At 49.0% G+C, this 20,624-nt stretch overlaps 1 protein-coding gene across 12 annotated transcripts in view; it reads left to right on the top strand.

The window, feature by feature from the left end:
* RALGPS1 (Ral GEF with PH domain and SH3 binding motif 1) overlaps window positions 1–19,724 on the top strand; it is a 295,262-nt gene extending 275,538 nt beyond the window's left edge. For 5 of the 12 annotated variants that reach the window (XM_077850727.1, XM_077850724.1, XM_077850722.1 and 2 more), the window contains 6 exons: window positions 4,615–4,698; window positions 5,995–6,100; window positions 7,919–8,011; window positions 8,193–8,298; window positions 11,063–11,154; window positions 11,308–12,907. In XM_077850727.1, the coding sequence (XP_077706853.1) occupies window positions 4,615–4,698; window positions 5,995–6,100; window positions 7,919–8,011; window positions 8,193–8,298; window positions 11,063–11,154; window positions 11,308–11,424 (598 nt within the window). In that variant the 3' untranslated portion in view covers window positions 11,425–12,907. Of the gene's footprint in view, window positions 1–4,614; window positions 4,699–5,994; window positions 6,101–7,918; window positions 8,012–8,192; window positions 8,299–11,062; window positions 11,155–11,307; window positions 12,908–15,078 lie in introns of those variants that run through there. The other 7 variants (XM_077850726.1, XM_077850732.1, XM_077850730.1 and 4 more) reach the window with 4 other exon arrangements.
* Window positions 19,725–20,624: the final 900 nt, after the last annotated feature.

Consider the following 20,624-nt stretch of genomic DNA (forward strand, 5'->3'; position numbering starts at 1 on the left):
CTCACAGCTCCCAAGTTTACATGTTATACCTCATCCAGCCACAGAGCCTGACTTTCCATCTCATCTAGTTCCTAATTGCCATGAGAGAAAATCTGATTGACCTGTCTTGGATCGGGTGTTGTTCTATCCACTCAGCTAGATATGCATTGCAAATATGGCTCCTAGAGACCCACTCAGTAGATCAAGGACATTGCCGAGAGAGGAGTGAGTGAGTGACTTATAAGCAGTAGAAATCCTTTAGCAAGTCCTGCTGGAAGGGATGTCTCAAGGTCCAGCAGAACTCAGAGTGGCAGCTTCCTATCTGTGAATCTTCAGGAAGTAGCTATGACCAAGCTATGGCCTAATGGAATGGCTTCCTGTTAAAAGTTTGCTGGTGCAAGTGGACACTGTCAATGAACAGCATCTCCTGGACACTTCCACAGGCACATTAGTACCTCAAAGGGCTCTGTGCACTTGAGATAGAAGGATGGGGTGGAGGACTCTATTTCTGCTAAGACAAGATTACTGGGACCCCAATGTTATTATTATCAAAGACTTCTCCCTGTTCCCCAACAGGGGGAATTTAATCCCCATGATACTACTTAAAGTATACCTAGAAAACTGTTGAGGGGAAGATGCCTTTCAGACCTGCCTTGGATAGTCAAAATTCTCATGATGCTGTTGGCCTAGCAGGACTCTGGCTGCTTCCACCTCAGCAGCCTGACCTGCTCTTCCTCTTCCTAGTGTTGTGAGCTTGGGCAAGTCACTCCACCTCTCCAAGCCTCAGATTCCTTATCTGCAAGATGGGGATAAGAATAGTGCTTGCTGGGGACACCTGGATGGCTCAGTTGGTTAAGCATCTGACTCTTGATCTTAGCTCAGGTCTCGATCTCGAGTTTGTGAGTTCAAGCCTCTCATTGAGTTCCCTGCTAGGGATGGAGCCTACTTAAAACAAACAATAAAAAAAAAAAAAAATAGTGCCTGCCTGACAGTATTCCTGATTTTCAGGACAAAAAAGCCCTGTGTGACTAGACAAGATAATGAAAAAGTACTGCTTAGCACATTGCCTGGAATCTATCATTCCCATCATCCTCATCATTCCATCCTCATTATCCCCATCGCCACTATCACTTCATCATTCCCATCATCCCACCCCATCATCACCATCATCCCATCCTTATCATCCCCATCACCTCCATCATTCCCATCGTTCCCATCACTCCATCATCACCATCATCCTATCCTTATCATCTCCATCACCCCATCATCATCATCATACCATCATTCCCATCAGCCCATCATTATCACCATCACCACCACCACCACCACCACCACCATCATTATTACCATTTTGTACACTATTTGAGACTGAAGTGTTCTACTTGGTTGCTAGCCGTACATCTTTCCCAGACCAGACTTCCCATGAGTAGGGTTGCCTGCTGCATCCCTTCTCCCCACCGCTGCCCAAAATCCATCCTCGAGAAGAAACAGTAAAATGGCCTTCCTGAATTACATACATTCAGCCACATTCTGCTCCCAGCATCATGTTGGAAAAGGTGTCTGTGGTTCCAGAGTGGGACTCTCCATGTCAGTCCAAGAAATCCCCTGATTTTTGAGTTTACCAGGTACCACTGCCCCTTCATTTTGCATTTTCTGGCTCTGAACATTCAAATAACAAATATTCTCAAACAAGGCCATGATCAGATTGGTTTCAGTGGCTGAGGTTCCTGCTCAGGCCACACCATAGTCCCCAACCGTCATAACTCTCTTCCAACCCTGCAGGGCTCACCTGGGGAGGAAGGTGGGCCACCACAACCCTAACTATCCCAAAAACTGGCCTTGGGGAAAAGTCACCGTGACGCTGACCTCCAAGGCCAGGGTCAATCCCCCAGGTTCCAGGGAAGCAGGCTCTGAATTGCCCCACTGGGAGCAGCTTGACAGACATAGGCCCTCTGCTCGTACTGGAAAGCCATCCCCGCTCTGTGAATACTTACATCTCTATCCCTAATGACAGGCCGGTACAGTGGAATGAGTGGCTTCATCTTCTTGAGCCTCTGTCTCCTCATCTAAGACAGAGTGGGAACAGTACCCCTCACAGAGGTGAGAGGAACAGTGTGTCTCATGGTCAGCAGTGGATAAGTGGCAGCTGCTCTTTAGTGCCAGTCAGCCACTGGAAGATGACTCCAGTGCAGAGACCAGGGGCCAAGGGACCCAGGAAGTAGTCCCACCCCAAGAGACCAGGACCTACGACTGCTCGGGCTGTCCAGTCTCAGACACTGACAAAGCCTGATCAGTGTGAGCTGTAGCAGAGGCCCACAGGAGTGGCACCTCTGGGAGGAGAATGCCCGGACACCACCCACAGGGTGCTGGCTCCACATGGAGACCTAGTCCCTGTGGCAGACCCCACCACATGGCACATCTCAGCCTCCCTGCGGCCCTGAAAGGTGTGGGAGCAGCTTGGGCTGTAGAGTCAGAACAGGGTTCACATCCTGGCTTATTAGGCTCATGCCTTGGTCAAGTGTTTTCCCATCACTGAGCCTCAGTTTCCCTCTTCTGGGGAAGATAATATGCTTAAAACTCCAGTGAGATGGTGAGTGTCATGATCTTGCTCATGTGAGCCTACACTCACTGGTGATCTCTGCGCCCCTGCATTACCCCCCACCAGCCTGGTACACTGGGGGGCACCCCACGCCTTTAGGAAGAACATGGAAAAAGGCTACTTAAAAGACTAGACTGGTTGGAAGACACTGATTTAAAGCTCTCCATTGAAAAGTGTCAGTCATGCAAACACCTATTGAGTGTGCAGCCGTGGACTATCTCAGAAAGGAGAGAAAGGTGGAGGGGAGGTAGAAGCACCAACCACATCCCCCCTTTGGTGGGACTACTGGTAATGGCAGACAGCCCGCTGTCATCACACCTTTTCCTTGGGTACCAGGGCAAAAAGACTCACAAGAAGAAAGGTGGAGAAGAAGGGGCCAGAGGATCCAGCTCTGCAAACGGAAGCTCCATGTCCCACTCCAGACAGGTGGCAGCTCAGAGCAGGAATCCAGATCAAATGAGGAGATGTCCCTTGGGCACAAGGAATGTCATCCCAGAAAGGTTCACTGTTAGACCCTGCCCCAACTCATAAGAAATTTCTGGTAATGGCTGGAGAGGAAAGCAACCCTGGAGGCAGGCTGAAGGAGCCCTCCGAGCAGCCTGCCTCAGCACGGGGTTATAATATGTTGTGACCCAGTTGTGAGGTACTCAGCAGTGTTGACAGTAACAATGAAAGTCCCGAAGCTTTTCATAATTTAGAGCAGATTTGTTGTTACCTGTGATGTCCTGCTCATCACCGCGTTGCAAGCCTTTTTCTGAATGGAGGAGAGGGAGAAGACAATCCGGGGTGTGGGCTGGGAGTTGTTGTGGCAGGGCCTCTTCTGCACCACAGCTCCTGGCCTGTGACCATCCTCTGTCACCCAGGGGTGCTGGGGAAAGACTGAGCTCTGTTACATTTGAGGACTTGAGGGCCTAAGCACATGCTGTGGCTCTTTATCACCTAAGGAGGAGTGGCTGGATGGGCAATTGGCCTAGATGGCCACCAGACTCTGACCAGCCCTGAACTTGGGCCTCTGTACCACAGACCCAAGATGGTTATTGAGGACAGTTCTTCTCAAGCAGAGGACGGAGGGGCAGGGACTCACGTGACCCGACCCCCCTCCCCGCCCTGCCCAAAGAGGAACTTGAGCTCACTTCTGCTGTAATGGGCCTGCTGCAAAGAATGAGCCTGGCCCCAACCACCCACCCCCCAGGTGTCCAGTGCCGAGGGGCTGCACGCAGCAACCTAGGACTGGCAGCGGATAATGGAGAGTGTATTTGCAAAGGCAGGCTTGACTTTGTCTGACCTTCTAAATTGGGTTACATCACTGTTTGGCCAGGGAGCAAGGAAAGCACTGGCCCAGGGAGACACCATGCCGCAGGGGTAGAAGGTGGTTGAGGACCAAGTGGACACAGGAAATCATCCTGCTGAAAGAGGAAAAGGTGAACAGAAGAGACAGAAAGACAGAAGCCTCCCCGCCCACTCTGTAGGTTAGATTCTGCTTACTCTGGAAACCGCATCTTCCCCTGCAGAGGCTCCCTGCTGGGGGCAACAGGTGGGAGAGAAGCCAGAGGGGCGGCCCACGGGCAGATGGCAGGGGTCTGGCTGGGGCCAGCAAAGGAGAGGACACAGCAAACAGAGGAATTGAGCTGTGCCCTGGTGCATGAAGACGGTGCACATGCCCCCCCAATCCCGGACCCGACATGCAAGACTGCCCACAATTCCTTCTGTGCGTGCCCTTGTAATTGGACTTACCATGGACTATTTGGGCTGTACGGCATTTTCTATTAAATGTGTCAGCTTCACATTGGGTAAGTGGGTGTGCCCTGATTTTAGTCACACCCTGACACTGATAGAGGCTCTGGGGGTGTTGTGTTCACTGGCCTGGCAGTGACAGATATGCCTCAGATGTGTCTGCAACATGACGGAGGAAGTGCAGAAAGAGCTGGGGTTGGAGCCTCCTGAGCTAATGCCCTTAGGGTCCGAGATGCCCTTGCTTCCTCAGAGTGTCTGGTTGTTCCTGGCTGTTGCTAAAACTCACTCCTTTTCCTCTGAAGCAGGGGACGTCTCTATGCCACGCTGGGGCCCAACTGGCGGGTTCCAGTTCGGAATTCTCCCAGAACCCGGAGCTGCGTCTATAGGTATTCATTTGTTCGTGTGCTCATTTACCTGACAACTAGCTCTAGGCTGCTTGTTGGATGCCATGAGCTGTGCTCGAGGCTGCTGGATGCACCAGATGCGGTCTTTACCCCAGTCCATGAGGCTGCTTCCCAGGTCCCTGATGGTCCCAGAGAGGTGGTGGGGTGTTCTGGAAAGGGAGTGCAGGGAAGGCCTCTCTGGAGAAACCACTGGAAGAGTAATAGGAATGAACCAAATACAGGGAGGGGAGGTGTAGGGATAATAAGAGCACCCCAAGCCAGAGGGAGGCAGGAAGAGCAGGGTGGCATGGGGAGTGAAGGAGAGTCAATGTTGGAAAGAATGAGAGAGGAAGGGGGTGGAGGGTGGGGATGGGGGGTGACAGTGGCGTGACCAGGTCATCCTGGCCGTGGCATGGAGAACTGGAGAGCATGCAGGAGGAAGGCAGGAGTGCCCTCAGGGAGGCCAGGGGACAGCCAACAGGCAGTTGTCCAAAGGAAGAGCTGTTTCTGGCCTAAGGTGGGAGGAGTGCAATGGCTGAGGGGCAGTCAGACATACATAGGGCTTGGGATCATTGCATCCTTGGGATTGAATAGGTGGCGGGGGGTGGAGAGGTAAGAGGAGAAACCTTCAGGTCTCCAGTTCAAGCAGCCAGATGGATGGCAGGGCTGTTCACGGCATGCGGAGGAAGGGCACCAAGAGGAGAAGCCCAGGAGAAGCACCTACCCAGAAAACAAGCTGCCATCCAGGCCTCGGGGCAGGTCTGGGCCAGGGCCTCGCTTGGCTGTCCTTACCTGTAGGTGGCACCCGAAGCCCTGAGGCAACAGCGCTGAGCTTGTCTGGCGGGCCCGGATCCCCCTGGGCCCCCTGCACTCCAGCGCCACCTCCCCACTTGATGGAGGCTCCACCAGGCTCCTGGTGCTACACTGGGCCTGGAGGGGCTACACTGGGGGGAAAGGAAGGTGGGAATGCAGGGGAGGGCCCAGAGGAAGCCACTGCGGAGGTGGGGACCAGGTGGCAGTGCTTCTGGGGCCTGGATGATAGGGAGCACTGTCACCAAGCCTAGGGCCTTGAAGTGCTCAGAAAGGTGAGGGAGGTGAAAGTTTTCAGCTGTGGCCAGTCCAGGGCCACCCTTGTTCAAGCTCTCCATGGCCTCAGGGGCCCCTCCCTGGCCTTGCCCCAACCACATTGCACCCTCTGGCCCAGCACAGCACTGCGGACTTGGCGGTGGGGACCTGTGGGGGAGAGGGGCCTGAGCTGGGCCCCGCCAGGGCGGTGTCTGACTACTGGTCTCCCCATAGCCCCACAGGCCCGTGCATCTGTACACTGGGGAGCTCAGCCGCAGTGCCCACCATGGAAGGTCCCCTGAGGAGGAAAACCCTGCTCAAGGAAGGACGGAGACCCGCGGTAAGTACAGAGACACCTCAGCTCTGTGTGGAGGCTGCAGGGGCATCAGAGAGGGCCTGCACTCCAGCCCCGGCTGTGCCACTGAATGAGTGGCCTCACTTTCCACATCTGTAAACTGGGAGAAAATAGTGCCAACATTCTAAGGGACTGAGCAAGAATGTCACATGCATGGCAGTACATGCAGTGAGCATGCAGTGAGCCAAGGCTGTGACGAGGGTCAGTGGCAGCCCGCAGACCTCTGGGCATTTGGTTGGTATTGCCCCTCAGAGGGACAACACAGCCTGTATGGTACCCCCAGCTGCAGGTGCCCTCTCTCCCTGTGGCAGCAGCATCAGGAGGCCTTTGAGGCTCCATTGCTAGTTCCCAGGTCACCTGTGCTGGACCCGCATGTCACTGGCTCCATGACCCGCACCCCTAGCTGGGCCTCAGCCACCTGCAAAGACCCCTGTACTGTTACCAACAGAGCATCCACGCAAGGGTTTTCTACAAACAGCCACCCTGTGCGCTGTGTCTCCAGGCAGTATCAGCTCCTGTCTGCTCTGCCCTCCCACTCCCGTCCTGGCCCCTGCTTGCCCTGTCCACTGCCCATGGAACCACCTGAAGATAACCCTTCCTGCCTGTGCCCACAGTGAAGTTGCCAGGGTGCTAGCCCAGCTGTCACCTTCAGATGCTAGCCTGTGTGCAGATGCCAGGTAGCTCGTGGGTAAGGAGGGTCTTCACCCCAGCTCTGGGCCACACTTTGTCCCTTGAGCTCAGGTTATCACAGAGCATTCTGTGACATGGGGCCCTGTATCTGGCCTGTTGCATGGACCTGCCTGCTTCTCTCCCATACTCAGAATTCAGGGCCCAGTCATCCTGAGCCAGGGAGAGACAGAGTCCCACTAGCAGGGTTTTCCCAAATGCTGGTTGGCCCAGTGAAGAAATCAGTCCAGTGGGTCATAACCTGTATTTGTGAGCAGAATAGAATAGAATGGAAAACAACAGCATTCCTTACATATAATAAAGGTAAGTACTTTTTCATGAGGCTTCTTTCAATTCGACATGTATGTGCATGTGTGTCATACACACCTGTGGGTGTCATCAAAGAGGTCTGAAAGCCACTGCTTTCACTATTCCAGTGACATAGCTCCATCCAGCATGGAAAAGGAGTCTTGTAGGCTGTAATACAGAACCATCTGCATCTCTACTCTCAACCTTGTTCCTTTCAGGAGAAGATACTTGCTTCACCTTTGCAGAACCAAAAGGCTTATTGAAGTGATTTTCCCTAAACTGAGGAGCAGAGCTCTCCTGAAGAGGGAATCCCAGCCTTGCTGCCTAGAGAAACAGAAAGAATACCTATAGCTTGGCTCTGTTGGCTTTCCCCACTTCTAACCATAAGGACTTCCCAAGTGCTACCATTGAGTCTCAGCCAGAGAACCCCAGCACAGAAATCATGGTTCTACTAGGCTATGGTTTAGTGTGTCTGCGTTTTAAAAATGTTTTTTCCAGGGACCTTCTTGGGGCCAAGTCACCTGCCTTGGCACTGCCTTAAACAGGGTGAAAAAATGAAAGGCTCTCTGAGTAAAGGAGCCAGAGAGGGGATACAGGGCTTAGGGCTCAGAGCTCAAAGGCTCTGGTGAGGGTCTCCCTCCTCCCGGCCCTGGGTAAAAGTGATATTGATGCACGAGGTGCCAGGAAGAGATGAGGCTTGTGAGGGCACTGGTTAGGAGGAAGGGAGCACCCTTCCACCTGTGCAGCTGGATCTGTAATCCGGCAGGGAGGGGAGACTCCACTCCCACCACTTACAGGGTCGCCACTCTGCTTCCCCTTCCTCTGTAGCTGTCCTCATGGACCAGGTACTGGGTCATACTCTCGGGATCCACCCTCCTGTACTACGGAGCCAAGTCCTTGCGGGGCACAGACAGAAAACACGTAAGTCCCACGAAAGGACTCTCCAGGCTGGGACTTCACATAGTGTGACCTGGGGGTAATGGGTGTGGGGAGGAAAACAGGGGAGGTGGTGGGAGGAGGAAGGAACCCTGCCAGACCCAGCTCAGCTTCTTTGGAGAGTGAAGGACGTGGGCCTCCTGGTTATGCTGCTGTTCTTCCCCAGTATAAATCCACACCTGGCAAAAAGGTCTCTGTTGTGGGCTGGATGGTGCAGCTGCCTGATGACCCTGAGCACCCAGACATCTTCCAGCTGAATAACCCTGACAAAGGTAGGCAGCAGGCTGGGCACTGGGTGCCCACAACCTCTCTCTACTCTGTTTTCCTCTCCTGCCAAATGTACAATTTGAAACAGTAAGAACTTTTGGGGCTGCTACCTTCCCTTTGCTTTAAGGTTGTGGTCAGAGGGTCCCCTCACTGGGCCACAAAAACTGCTTAGATCATGGTCAGTGTGTCCACTGAGCAGTGGGCATGGCACACAGCTGCCTTTTGTGGCCTCACCTGTGGCTACTGGAACCCATTACCTTGGAAGCTTTAGCCTCAAGGTCTTGGAATAAATAATATAATGCTGCATAGGGCAGGGGCCATGTAGCTGGGAGAGTCTTGGGTTTTGGAAGATTTCAGGGATGTCCCTGACCTTACCTGTGCCATGAGACTCTCACAGTATCCTGGTCTAAGACCAAATCAGAGAAGAACCATTTTACAAAAGCCAACTTTAACTTGTCTGGTCATCTCCCATTTCCTCCTGGTACCATCCTTCCCCCATGACTACATTGGGTGGAAGGAAAGTTATGGGCACCTTCTTGTCTAGGAGCCCTGTCTACACTGACATTCAGAATAGGCCATCCTATCAAGGAAATGGAAATCAGAAATCACAATGAGATAGCACCTCACACCAGTCAGAATGGCTAAAATAAAAAAGATAAGAAATAACAAGTGTTGGTGAGGATATGGAGAAAAGGAAACCCATGTGTACTGTTGTTGGGAATTTAAATTGGTGTAGCCACTGTGGAAAAGAAAGAGTATGGAGTTTCCTCAAAAAAATTAAAAATAGGAATACCATATGATCCAGTACTTCCATTACTGGGTACTTACCCAAAGAAAATGAAAACACTAATCCAAAAAAGATATTCACCCCTTTGTTTATTGTATTATTTTTAATAGCCAAGATATGGAAACAGCCTAAGTGTCCTTTGATAAATGAGTAGATAAGAAAGACATGATACACACACACACACACACACACACATACACACTCTAGCCATAAAAATATAACACAGACATAAAAAAGAATGAGATTATGCCCTCTATGACAAAGTTGATGGACCTCGAGGGTATTCCACGTGAAATGAGTCAGACTGAGAAGGACAAATATGATCTAATTTCACTCATATGTGGAATCGCAAAACAACAAAAACCAAATGAACAAGCAAACAAAAAGCAGAATCAGACCTATAAATATAGAGGACAAATGTGGTTTCTAGAGGGCAGGGGTGGGGGGATGGACAAAATGGGTGAAGGAGAGTGGGAGATACAGGCTTCTAGTTACAGAATGAATAAGTTATAAGAATATAGTCAATGGGAAAAAAAAGAATATAGTCAATGATATTTTAGTAGAGTTGTATGGTGATCATAGTAACTACGTTTGTAGTGAGCACAGAATGATGTATAAACTTGTTGCATCACTGTGTTGTATACCTGACACTAATGTAACATTTGGCCAACTACACTAAAATAATAATAGTAGTAATAATAATAATAATAATAATATAATAAAGAATAGGCCATGCTGGTCTTTCTGGTAGACCATGTCACATGACAAAACCCTGAAATACCTGGATCTTGGGTTCTAGCTGGGCAAAGTCACTGGGACTGTAAAGTCTCCAAGCATCTTCACATCTTCTCAGGAATGTTCTAGTCAAGGTTCAGGTATATACAAATCACCTGAGGAACTAGTGAACATTCATATTTGGATTCAGTGGATCTGGGGTGGAGACCAAGCTTCTGCATTTCTAACAGGCTCCCAGGTAATGCAGATGCTGCTGCAGTAAAGAGACTACAGGGTTGTAATGTTGCTAGCTGAGAAGTAAAGAAACAGGAACCTCAAAGAGCCCAGGGACTGGAGAAGAGAGGAGCCAAGTTCTCTGCTCTATGTCTAAGTGATTGAATCCATGCATAGCTACACACAGTTGTCACACATCCTGGTCTGGTCACCTCTGGAATTCCTTCCTGAAGGTTCCGGGATTAGAAGGCCTGGATTAGAAGTCTTTTCCTGAGGAAGTAAAGGCTGTGTCTACGCAAGCTTGACTTGGGGACCATATGGCCACGAGGACCACAGGCCACTTTTGGGCCTTAGCCCACAGGAAACCACTGTCACCAAGCAGAGGGAAATATGATACAGAGGTTGGCCAGGATCTGTGGATAGAGTTCAAAGGGTCTGTGAACCCAAGTGGGGAAAAAAAATCATACCTTTGTTTTCTGTGGCCTCTCATGCCTCTCTAAGTATTAAACTACTACAGTGTTCATAACACCTGTGATTTGATCTCCAAAGGAAACCACAGATCCTTTTCTATCACATATAGTTGCAGATTTCTCAGGGGCATCTCTGCTCCTCTCTCTGGAATTACAGTGCAGTGTCAAACATGCCCCTAGATTTTGTTACTGGTGCATTACTAGAGAAGCACGTGTAGAACTGTATCACTCAAGTGTTTTTTAGTAGTTTGATAGCTATATTTCCGTGGTATTGATCTGCTTTGTATTCTATTTTATGCATTTGAAAACATTATTCTGAGAAGAGCCCACAGGCTTCACCAAAATCAAATGGTGGCCCCCAAAATGGTTAAGTGGCCTGATCCACAGATGTAGCCCAGAGGCACCAGAAGTTCCGCCTCTGCAAGCCCAAGCTTACCTTGGGCTGTTCCTGACCTTCCTTGGTTTAGTTAACCTAAGTTCACATTTATCTTCGTGCCCTAGTCACAGGCAGGCCTTCCCATGGGGCCCTCCCTCTTCCTAACCAATGGTTTCTCTGCCCGTCAGGCAATGTTTACAAGTTCCAGACTGGTTCCCGGTTTCATGCAATACTGTGGCACAAGCATTTGGATGATGCATGTAAAAGCAACAGGCCTCAGGTAAAGTCACCGAAACCCTGCTTGTCTCTTGAAATATCCTCTCCCACCCTTGGGACTAAGGGTTCATAGAAAACAGGACTCATTCCTTCCCTCAGAGCCTATCAGCTATGCTCCCAGGCACCCTTTTTTGATCAACCTTTCTCCGTGAGACAGGGCATCCTCTGCTCAAGCTTAGAACTAAGCCTGGCTCCAGACAAGAACTGTGGATCTGATCCTTGTGTATTTCCCACTAAAGGAAACACGGCAGAAACATCCACTGGGCACAGTTAGGTGGCAAATGTGGTATCGCCCCAGTGATCAGAAGAGAGCATCTATTTAGACCATCTCCCCTCCAAAGTTGATTCATGGAAATACTCCAGACTGACAAAAGGGCCTCCCTGCCCCAAAACCTTTAGGAATAAAAATATTAGCTAATATTGAGAGCCAAATAAGGCTGCTGCTCCGTGTATCTGCGCCGGGCCCAGGACCAGGCATTACAGGAAATGCTTTACGTGTGAGAATTGGCCAAATGCCCGCAACACCCCTGGGAGGTATGTTTCTCTTACTGTCTCCTTTTTATGCTGAGGACACTGAGGCTCAGAGAATGGCAGACACTCATTCAAGTTCCCAAAGTTCATGAGATCTCACCCCCGTCTGTCCTGCACCAGAGTCTATACTTGTTGCCCCAAGCTCCACACTTTCTCGCACTTCCCACTTCAGCTTGCTCAGCCTCCTGCAGCTGAGCTAAGGGCTTGGAAGCACAGCCTGGCCATCAGGCTTCTGAAAGGCATGGCTGCTCCAGCCCTCAGCACCCAATGGGGCAGGCTGGATGTTCCTGCCGCTGGGAGTCAGGTGTGAGGCATTTGGCTGCTGCTGCCAGATTGGTGCTTCTATCCCTAAGTTTTGCTGTCCATGTCCCCCAGTGACCAGCTAGAAGAGGGCACTGCCCAATGGGTCCCTCTCAGGCTGGGGATAGAGCAAGCATCAGCTTTGGGTGGGTAGCAGCTTAGAGGCACCAGCCTGGAGGTGTGAGGGGGCCTCAGCAAAGGCTGGTTTACACTAGGCCTTTGGGTCTTGGGAGGATGCTGGGGACAGCACACAGACTTCTGGGTCCCTTAGAATGGTTCTCGGAAATCAGAGGGAAGTCTCAGTTTGGTCCTCTTCAGGATTTTCATCCGTCACGTCCAATGAGAACATAGGTGACAAGCTGGTCAGATTATAGATGATGGGAAGCTAGAAAGCAGAATTAGTAGAAAGTTCTCGACGAACTAAAACAGTAGGAAAGAGGGAAAATGTGAGATACTACAAAAAAGCTCAAAATAAACTGCACTTGAATCCCCTTCCTCACCTATCTGCCTGCTAGGAATTTGTCCTGGTGATAGACTCACACGTGCACACAAAGGTATGTTCCCTGCAGAGGCACCTGGCTGGCTCAGTCAGTAGAGCATGCGACTCAATCTCATGGGTCATGAGTTCGAGCCCCATGTTGGTCACAGAGATTACTTTAAATTTTTCTTTTTTAAAAAGCAAAGTGTAGAGCATATGTAAGAGTGATCTCATTTGTATTAAAATACATGAGCATATTTATAAGGTGTATGTTTGTCTCTGTATGTGAAATTCCTAAAGTGATGTGCAAGGAAGTATAATTCCATGGGGTCTAGAGCACTTACACACATATATATATATATATATATATATATATACACACACACACACACACACACATACATATATATATATATATATATATATATATATATATATTTTTTTTTTTTTTTTTTTTTTTTTACACTAAGCAAATGTAATTGCTCATCTCCACGACAGGAAGGCCGAGGGTTTTGGTGGACAGTCACCTCAAGGTGATGCAAAGTAAACAAGGCCTCAGGTCACATTAAGAGAGGAAGAGCACCCTGACCTTTCCCGAACTAGTCACCCTGAGTGTGTCTGGGGCTCCGAGTGCCATTCTTAAGAGCACCGGAGCTCACCTGCCACACACAGGTGGGCCCCCTGACCTGTGAGTGGAGGCTGGCAGTGCTCAGGGACTGACAGCTCTGAGGTGGGCCCCCAGGATGGTGGGGGAGGTGCGGGAAACACAGCCTGAGGGTCTGCCCCTTGGGGTCTGCCCAGAGACAACAGCCTCAGCACTTTAGCAGCCCCAGCTGGGAGCAGCGATGGTTGTCCTTCACAAAAGCCCTTTGTTTCTCACTGTGGGGTATTGTGGGGTGGAGGTCTTCAGAGGGTGGCAGCAATGCCACAGCAGGTAACAGGAAACTGGGTCAAACCCATGTGGCAGCGCAAGTGTTTGGTCAGAAAGACAAATAGATGGAATTTCATATATGGCAAATGTAGTATGCCATGGCAAAGGTTTGCAACTTTTAAGAATTTTGTTCAATTTTTAGGCCTAGGGGAGGGGGATCTTTTATTTCTTTTACCTTTTTTCCCTTTTTATTTCGAATTTACCTTCAACCATATATTCCTGCTCTACACTGTACTTGATCATAAAAAGTTGGCAACAGCAAAATAGCCCACACAACATTTTATTTAAATAAAGCACAGCACATCCCTGTGATGGCATGAAGATTTCAAATAATGAAAGAAGTCACAGAAATGCATCTACCCCCATGGACAAGCTCAGTGACTAAGATTAGTTTTCTTTTTTGTGGACTTGCATTTCTCAAAATTGTACTAACACCAAATACACTTGAACCGTATCGATAAGGTCAGTAAGGCGTAAACCACAGCTAGAAGACCACCACTCTCAGCTCCCTGCCCACCGAGCCTAAAGGCAGGACCTTCCCGGGCCTCAGAACACCTCTCTCCCCCAGGGGCCTCTTCCTAATTCTGTGTGCCTCCCATCTGCCTGAACCTCATAACCACTTTCCTGATTTATTTACTGTTCCTTTAAAATGTTATCATGTGTATTTGATTCCTTAATGTATTGTCTGGGGTACCTTTTTTTAAAAAAACATTTTTTAAAAATAGAACCATAACTGGATATTTTCTTCTGTGACTTGCTTTTCTCCTACAGTGTGTTCCTGAGATTCATCTGTGTCAATGTGTATAGCTGTCATTCATTTGTTTGTACTGATACATATTTTTTTTAATTAATTCTTCTGGCAGTGATCCCAGGAATGATTTCCTGCTTTTTGCTATTTTGAACAGTACTGCTGTGACCATTCTTATAACTATCTCCTGGTGGAAGGAGATACATTTTTTCCAATTTATCACCTTGACCAAATTGACACCAAGATGGATTTATTTTTGATGAAATTGCTTCTCATCAGATCCCCTGGAACCCTGCAGCAGTGCCGGGTTGGGGAGCCTGGGGCTGGGGGCAGCTCTGAAAGGTGAGGGAAGCACCCTGACCTAGGGCTGGCAGTCTCCCCAGCAAGGGGAGTGGGATTTTGTCCTGGGGACACAGCTATGGGAAGGTCTTGGGGGTCCTGGCATCCTGATCACTCCTCCTAGTGCTCCTGCTTATCAGTTCCTGCCACCCCCTCCCCACCCACCCCTGCCCACTGGTTTTCCTTCCAGAGGCTTGTGCCCATTCCTACAGAATTTACCCCCTGTCCGCTCCAAGTGCAGTTTTATTTTGCTGCCAGGCTTAAGTGAATGACAGCGTGGGCTCTGGGACCTTAGCCTCACATTTTACTCGAAGTGGGCTTCCCTTCTCTAAGCCTCAGGGTCCTCATCTTTGTAATGGGGACATTTCCAGAACCTGCCTCTTGGGGTGTCGGGAAAACTGAAGGACATGATGATGTCAAGTGCCTGGCACACAGCAGCCACTTGACAACGGTGGCCATTATTCTCGCGAGGCCCTCTTTCTCACCCAACCAGCTCATTCGCAGACTCGCTGGGAAAGACCTGATCCCTTCCCTTAGGGGCACCCCCTGTCCCATTCCAAAAGATTGGAACTTTGACAAGAGGCTGAGCTTTCTCTTCCAGGTACCTGCAAACCTTATGTCATTTGAGTAAGTCTCTGCAGGACTTGGCGTGACTTCAGAGGCTTCTGGGAGCCCAGCCTGGGACTGGTGGCGAAGCGCATGTCCTGGGCACAGGCTTTTGGCCAGGGTGCTGGGTGACGCACAGCCAGACTCAAGGGGACTCGGCCTGCGACCTCACGGTCCAGAGGGCTCACCAGTGCAGGGTCCACCTGCCAATCCCCAGCGACTCTCATGACACTCATTCTTCAGCACCACCACACAGGGCCATGGTCAGGCCCCAGACTGTGCACCCCACCTTCCCTCTCTGGGCCCTCGTCCGTCCACCAGCTGCTGCTTCGACTAGAGAGCACCTGGCCCACGTTGGGTCCCCCATGCTTTCTCCTGCACAAGAGTGGACAGTGTTAACCTGCATGAGGGGCCAGAGAGAAGGAACAGGCTATGGAGTTGGCTTTTTATACCCCAAGTGCATGGGGTCGCTCGCCCACAGGGCTGCCTCAGATTTTGTACAACCCCCAAAGCATCCTCTGCGTGTGTGTGCCATGTATGTGTGAGTGCGAGCGAGTGTGAACTGTTCGAGAAACATGCATTTTGGCACAAGACTTGTGACGTCACATCTTTCATTCGCTTTGAGGCCCTGCTTTAACCTTATGTGATAGCCTTGTTCACCAAGGAAGGTCAGAGTGAGAGCCCAGATTCCTCCTATGTTAAGGGTTCCTTGCATTCTTTTACTGTAAACAAACAATGCCTTAAATTGTGTCTTGTTTTCTGTTCCTATGGGTGCTATTCATCTGGAAGGCCTGCTCTCTGCCCCCCCCCCGCCCCCCCGGGTCCCTTCCAGGCCTTGTTGCTGTTGGCTTTTCTGAGACAGGACCCGGCTTCAGGACTGTGGACTGGGCTGGCCTCCTTGCTTCCTCCCACCCCCGTCTCTCCTGCAGGGTCTGAAAGCCCTTGTATTCTCCCCCCGGACCATGCCAGAACGGGAAGTTGTGAGACTTTCTCCCAGCTTCCTCGGAAGCACTCGGAGGCTGCCATGCTCACGGAGAACAGCTGCACAGAAGCCACTGTGCACCAGCCTCTCCTGCAGGCCAAGGCTTTGCTCCCATCATCTACTGCCAGGGTGGGGCCCACTGGGATTCCTGGGTACACTGGGGAGCTGAGTGATGCTGAAGCCTTAAGCTCCCTCAATCTTGCCCCCAACCGCGGTCACCAGCAAGTTCTCCATATCCATATCCAAGGGCACAATTGTTGATGACCGTGGTGACAAGAAAGCAAAGCCCTGGAGAGTGAACAGTCCCAGCTCTGCATTCAGTTAAGAGTTCTTCACGTGAACAATGTCCTTTACCTGTCACTGTCTTATTTTTGAGTGACTTTTATTTTGCACAAATACATCTTTATTCAAAACAATGAATAAAAGTTAGCTTTATTTATGGTAGCTTTATCACCATAGCTTCCTTCCCTCCCTCTCTCTCTAATCTGGGTGTCTAAATTCTGAGAAGGAAACCCTGAAATGGTTTTCTGAACTCCTGGGTCCCTGTTGCTATCATGGTTTCCAAGACATCAAATCACCCTTAAGAGTTTCTGGGCAAGATGCTTCAAAACAACATCTTAAACAGTAAACTGTGATAGGTAAATTTTAAAATGACCAAAGATTCACCACTGTATTTTGATCAAACGATGACAACTCCTGAAAATTCTAACAAACTGGTGAGGAAAGCAGTTCCCATCAGGAACTTAGTGAGCTCAAGACTTATTTTATGGTCAAGACTTAGTGAGCTCAGCAACTAACCCTCCTTTGGAGCAAAGTCTAGAATGCTTTTGTGCCAGGAGGAGCTCCAGGTGGTAAAGTTGGTGCCATCCAACCTTGGCCATGAGTGCTCTATACACCTGCACACAGCTGGGGCCTGGTTGCATGCACCCAGTTCACATTGGTGACTATTCAAATGGGCATCCAGAAGCCAAATGAAAACACCAAACACTCCAACACCTCTCACCAGAACCAGGCAGTGTTAACGCTTTAACCTACATTGAACCTGATTCTACCTGTTAATATTTTTTTAAGTCTTAAGTTCAGAGAAAGGTGCAAAACTGGAAAATCAGCTACTTATTTTCCTTGGGTTTCTCTGCTTCTCAACTGTCCTGGCTCTTCTCAAATGAAATACTATAGATGTCAATCCAAAAACCCTCAGAATTTCAGGCTTCCTTTAATTAGAGCATTTTCTGCCCTTTACACATTTTTCTTATCTTTCACAAATATTTTCTTCTGAGCTGAATTTGAAATAGCACAATTACAAGTCTTTTCAAAATGTTTAGTTTGCTCGCTAATTGAGACTGATCCTACATCCCCTCCTAGAAACATTCTTAGCTTGGACTCCTGAAGAATCTGCTTAGACCTTGTTGGCAAAGGCCTTTAGAGCTGGTAAGAACCTTGAATGGAGAGGAAGAGCCCTAGAGGCGGGCCAAAAGATGCTGGGCTCTCCCAGCTGGAACACGGGGCCAAGCACATAAGGGCTGATTGTCTTGCCTGCATTGGTTTGTCCCTCAAGCAGCAGATGAGAAGGCTCTCAGGCTGGCACAGAGGAGGCCAGGCACAAACCCCAAAAAGGGAGAAATCCATGGGTGGATTCTCACTCTGGAGGGAAGCATTTCTGGGTTTTGCTCTTTTTCCATAATGCACAAATGTTTGTGAAACCATCGAAGGTGGTTTGTCTTGCATGCATATGCTAGGTTTTTGGGGTTTTTTTGAGCAAACAGATCATGGTGCCCCAAAATGAAAATTATAGGATGCTGTCTACAAATTGTAGAATAGGTAATTGGTATCATTATGATGCTCCAAGAACAACTCACGCACCTCTCCCTGAGAATAATTTTCACCCCTCTCAGTTGAAACATGTTTTATAACTCAAGGTCAGCCAAGTACATTCTGACAACTGAAATGCTTCATGTAGGATTGATTCAGACAGGAGCAGTAGAAATAATGTTCTAAGTGTGCCCAATGAGAGAGTGCGGCCTCCCCTTCCTTCCCTGAAGAAGCCCATTCATCACCCTGTCTCGCCATGGAACCTAAAGAGGAAGATACTTGAAGGCATTCTGTTTAGGAAAGAACCCCCTCTCTCTTGCCTACTGGATTTATAAAGTATCTTTTTCCTTACCAAAATGGCCAGTATTTCTTTCATTATCTTCCTCTCCCACCTTCCAAGCCCAAGACGAGTATCTTTAGGATGCCATCTTACAAGTGGAAGATGACCGAAAATGGGAAGCCTTTCACAAGTGGGGTCTGATTCCATTCCACAGGTGGGGGCTACAACTCTGCACCCACATTACTCATGCTTGTAAACAAGGTGAACATTGCTAAAAACACAACCTAACTTATCTTGTGTGACTTTAATAAATGACTTTCACCAGCCTCACATCATACTGACATGTGATTTCATGTTTTAAAAAGAAAGAAAAAAATCTACATGAGTCCCTTAGAAATAGCATTCTCTGTGCAAAACCACCCACCCACCCATTCATCCATCCATGGATGGATCATCCATCCATGACTCTAGTGAGTGCTTCCTGTGTGCCAAGCTCTACCCAGGATATACTGTAAATGGCTGAGAACGAGCAGACCTGATCCTTGCCCTGGTGGAGCTGACCACATTCAACAAACAAATAATCCTCACCATGGCATCTTCTCTGACAAGACCCTGCCTCTCTGCTAACACTGGGTAAAAAACCCTGTGCACATTCCTCCAGAAAGGTCTCAAAAATGCTCAACAGACTGAATAGCCTCTTGATCTGTGAGTTCAGTTGCAAGGAGAATTAGATAGAGTCGCTGTCCTAGAGGCTGGTTGTCGCAGAACACCCTGGCACAGAGCTATGGTTGGGCATACTGAGAAGGATTCTGAGGTGGCATGAAAGAGTAGGGTCAGAATGTTCACAGTATTTACTTCAGAGGCTTTTTAGTTTTAATTTCAATGTTAAATGCAAGTACAGCATGGGCAAGAGCTGCATTTTCTTGGGTGTTGAGGACTTGTACCGTGGACTACCTCGGAGTCCTGTACTGCACAAGTGTGTGTACGCTGGGGGCAGCCTGGAAATCCCTGTTTGCAGCAGCAACTCGAAGGATCATCTGTCCATTTTATAATCATTAATCTCTTTACCCATTTCTGAATGACTGTGACCATTCAGTAATGAGATATTAGTAATTAATTTATTAGTATGGCATAATCTTTAATAAATTTTGTGCCAAAATGCATGGTTTTTCACTTAGCATTCAAAATGTTGCATAGAGAGTAGTTTTCAATTTCTTATGTATTCTTCAAAGTAAATTGAAAATCCGTTTCTACATTTTAATTCGTTTCTTGTTAAATCTGTTGCACTACTCCTGGGCTGTCTTTTTTTTTTTTTTTTTTTTTCCAGCAGACCCCCTGCATGCAGTTGTGTAAGGACTTTCTCTAATTCTTGTGAATTGTCTCACCCGCAATAACCACTGAACATCAGCCCTCTGTGGGATTCTTTAGATTTTTGGTGAAGTATTTTGTTACCTCAGTCTTGTATCAAGTTGCTGTATTTTTCAGCTTGTTACACTGATAATTGTTTCACTAATTAAATAATGTACAAACATCTTTGTTTACTTTGAAATTAAATGTGTTTTCCAATGAATATTGCTCAATTTATTAATCACTTGCATTCACTAGCAAACCATTGCTGTGCCAAATACAGACATCAAGGAGGTCTGGGGCACTAGGACCCTGCTTAGAGGTTACTAGAACAGAAATGACATATGGGAGCAATCCCTTCAGGAAGAGACAGAGTCAGTGCTTTGGGCACTCGGAGAGGGAGATGGAGGATCTGGGGACGGGGGACAGGGGCATTTGGAGACTCGTTTCAGAGATTGCTGAACACATGGAGGACGGGGGAAGCAGGAAGACAGAAAGGAGAAGGAGCAGGATGAAGTTGGGAACAGCAGCCAACCCAGTCTCACTGAATAAAGAATTGGGGGAGTCATGGGATCCAGGTCTGAAAAGATGTTGGGGGAGTTCAAGATGTTAGGCAAAAACCAGGAACCCACTCTAGCTTGAGAAAAGGGGGAACTGTCTTACAAGACTGTCTCGCGGAAATGCATGGGAGGACCGAGGTGGAGTCTCAAGGGGCTGGAAGGAGAAGTAGAAAGCTCCCTACCTCTTTCTCTCTCACCTTCTCTATCCAGATTGGCTTCTTGGCTGGAATGTGCGGCAGCAAAGAAGTCTCGGCACTGCAGTGAAAGCAGTGGGAAAGTCATGAGGGAATGTGTGCCAAAGACATGATCCAAGTTGATCACGGGAGCCCCTGCCTGCCTCAGTTTCCCAGCTAGTGCCTTCCAAAACTGCAGTGGCTAGTTCCCCAGCCGCAGGCTCCCACACATGCCCCTCAGGCTTTGCTCTGCCGCCCCAGCATAGCCACACTTCCCCAGCCACTACAAGCCCTGCTTGCTGAGGAGCCCTAGCTCACCGCCTCCACACGATCTAGATGGCACGGTGACCCCCAAATTTGCCCAGGTAGTGTCGCTCCCCTCAGCCCCAG

The sequence above is a fragment of the Canis aureus genome, chromosome 16 (assembly GCF_053574225.1).
Source record: "Canis aureus isolate CA01 chromosome 16, VMU_Caureus_v.1.0, whole genome shotgun sequence".
Taxonomy (NCBI): domain Eukaryota; kingdom Metazoa; phylum Chordata; class Mammalia; order Carnivora; family Canidae; genus Canis; species Canis aureus.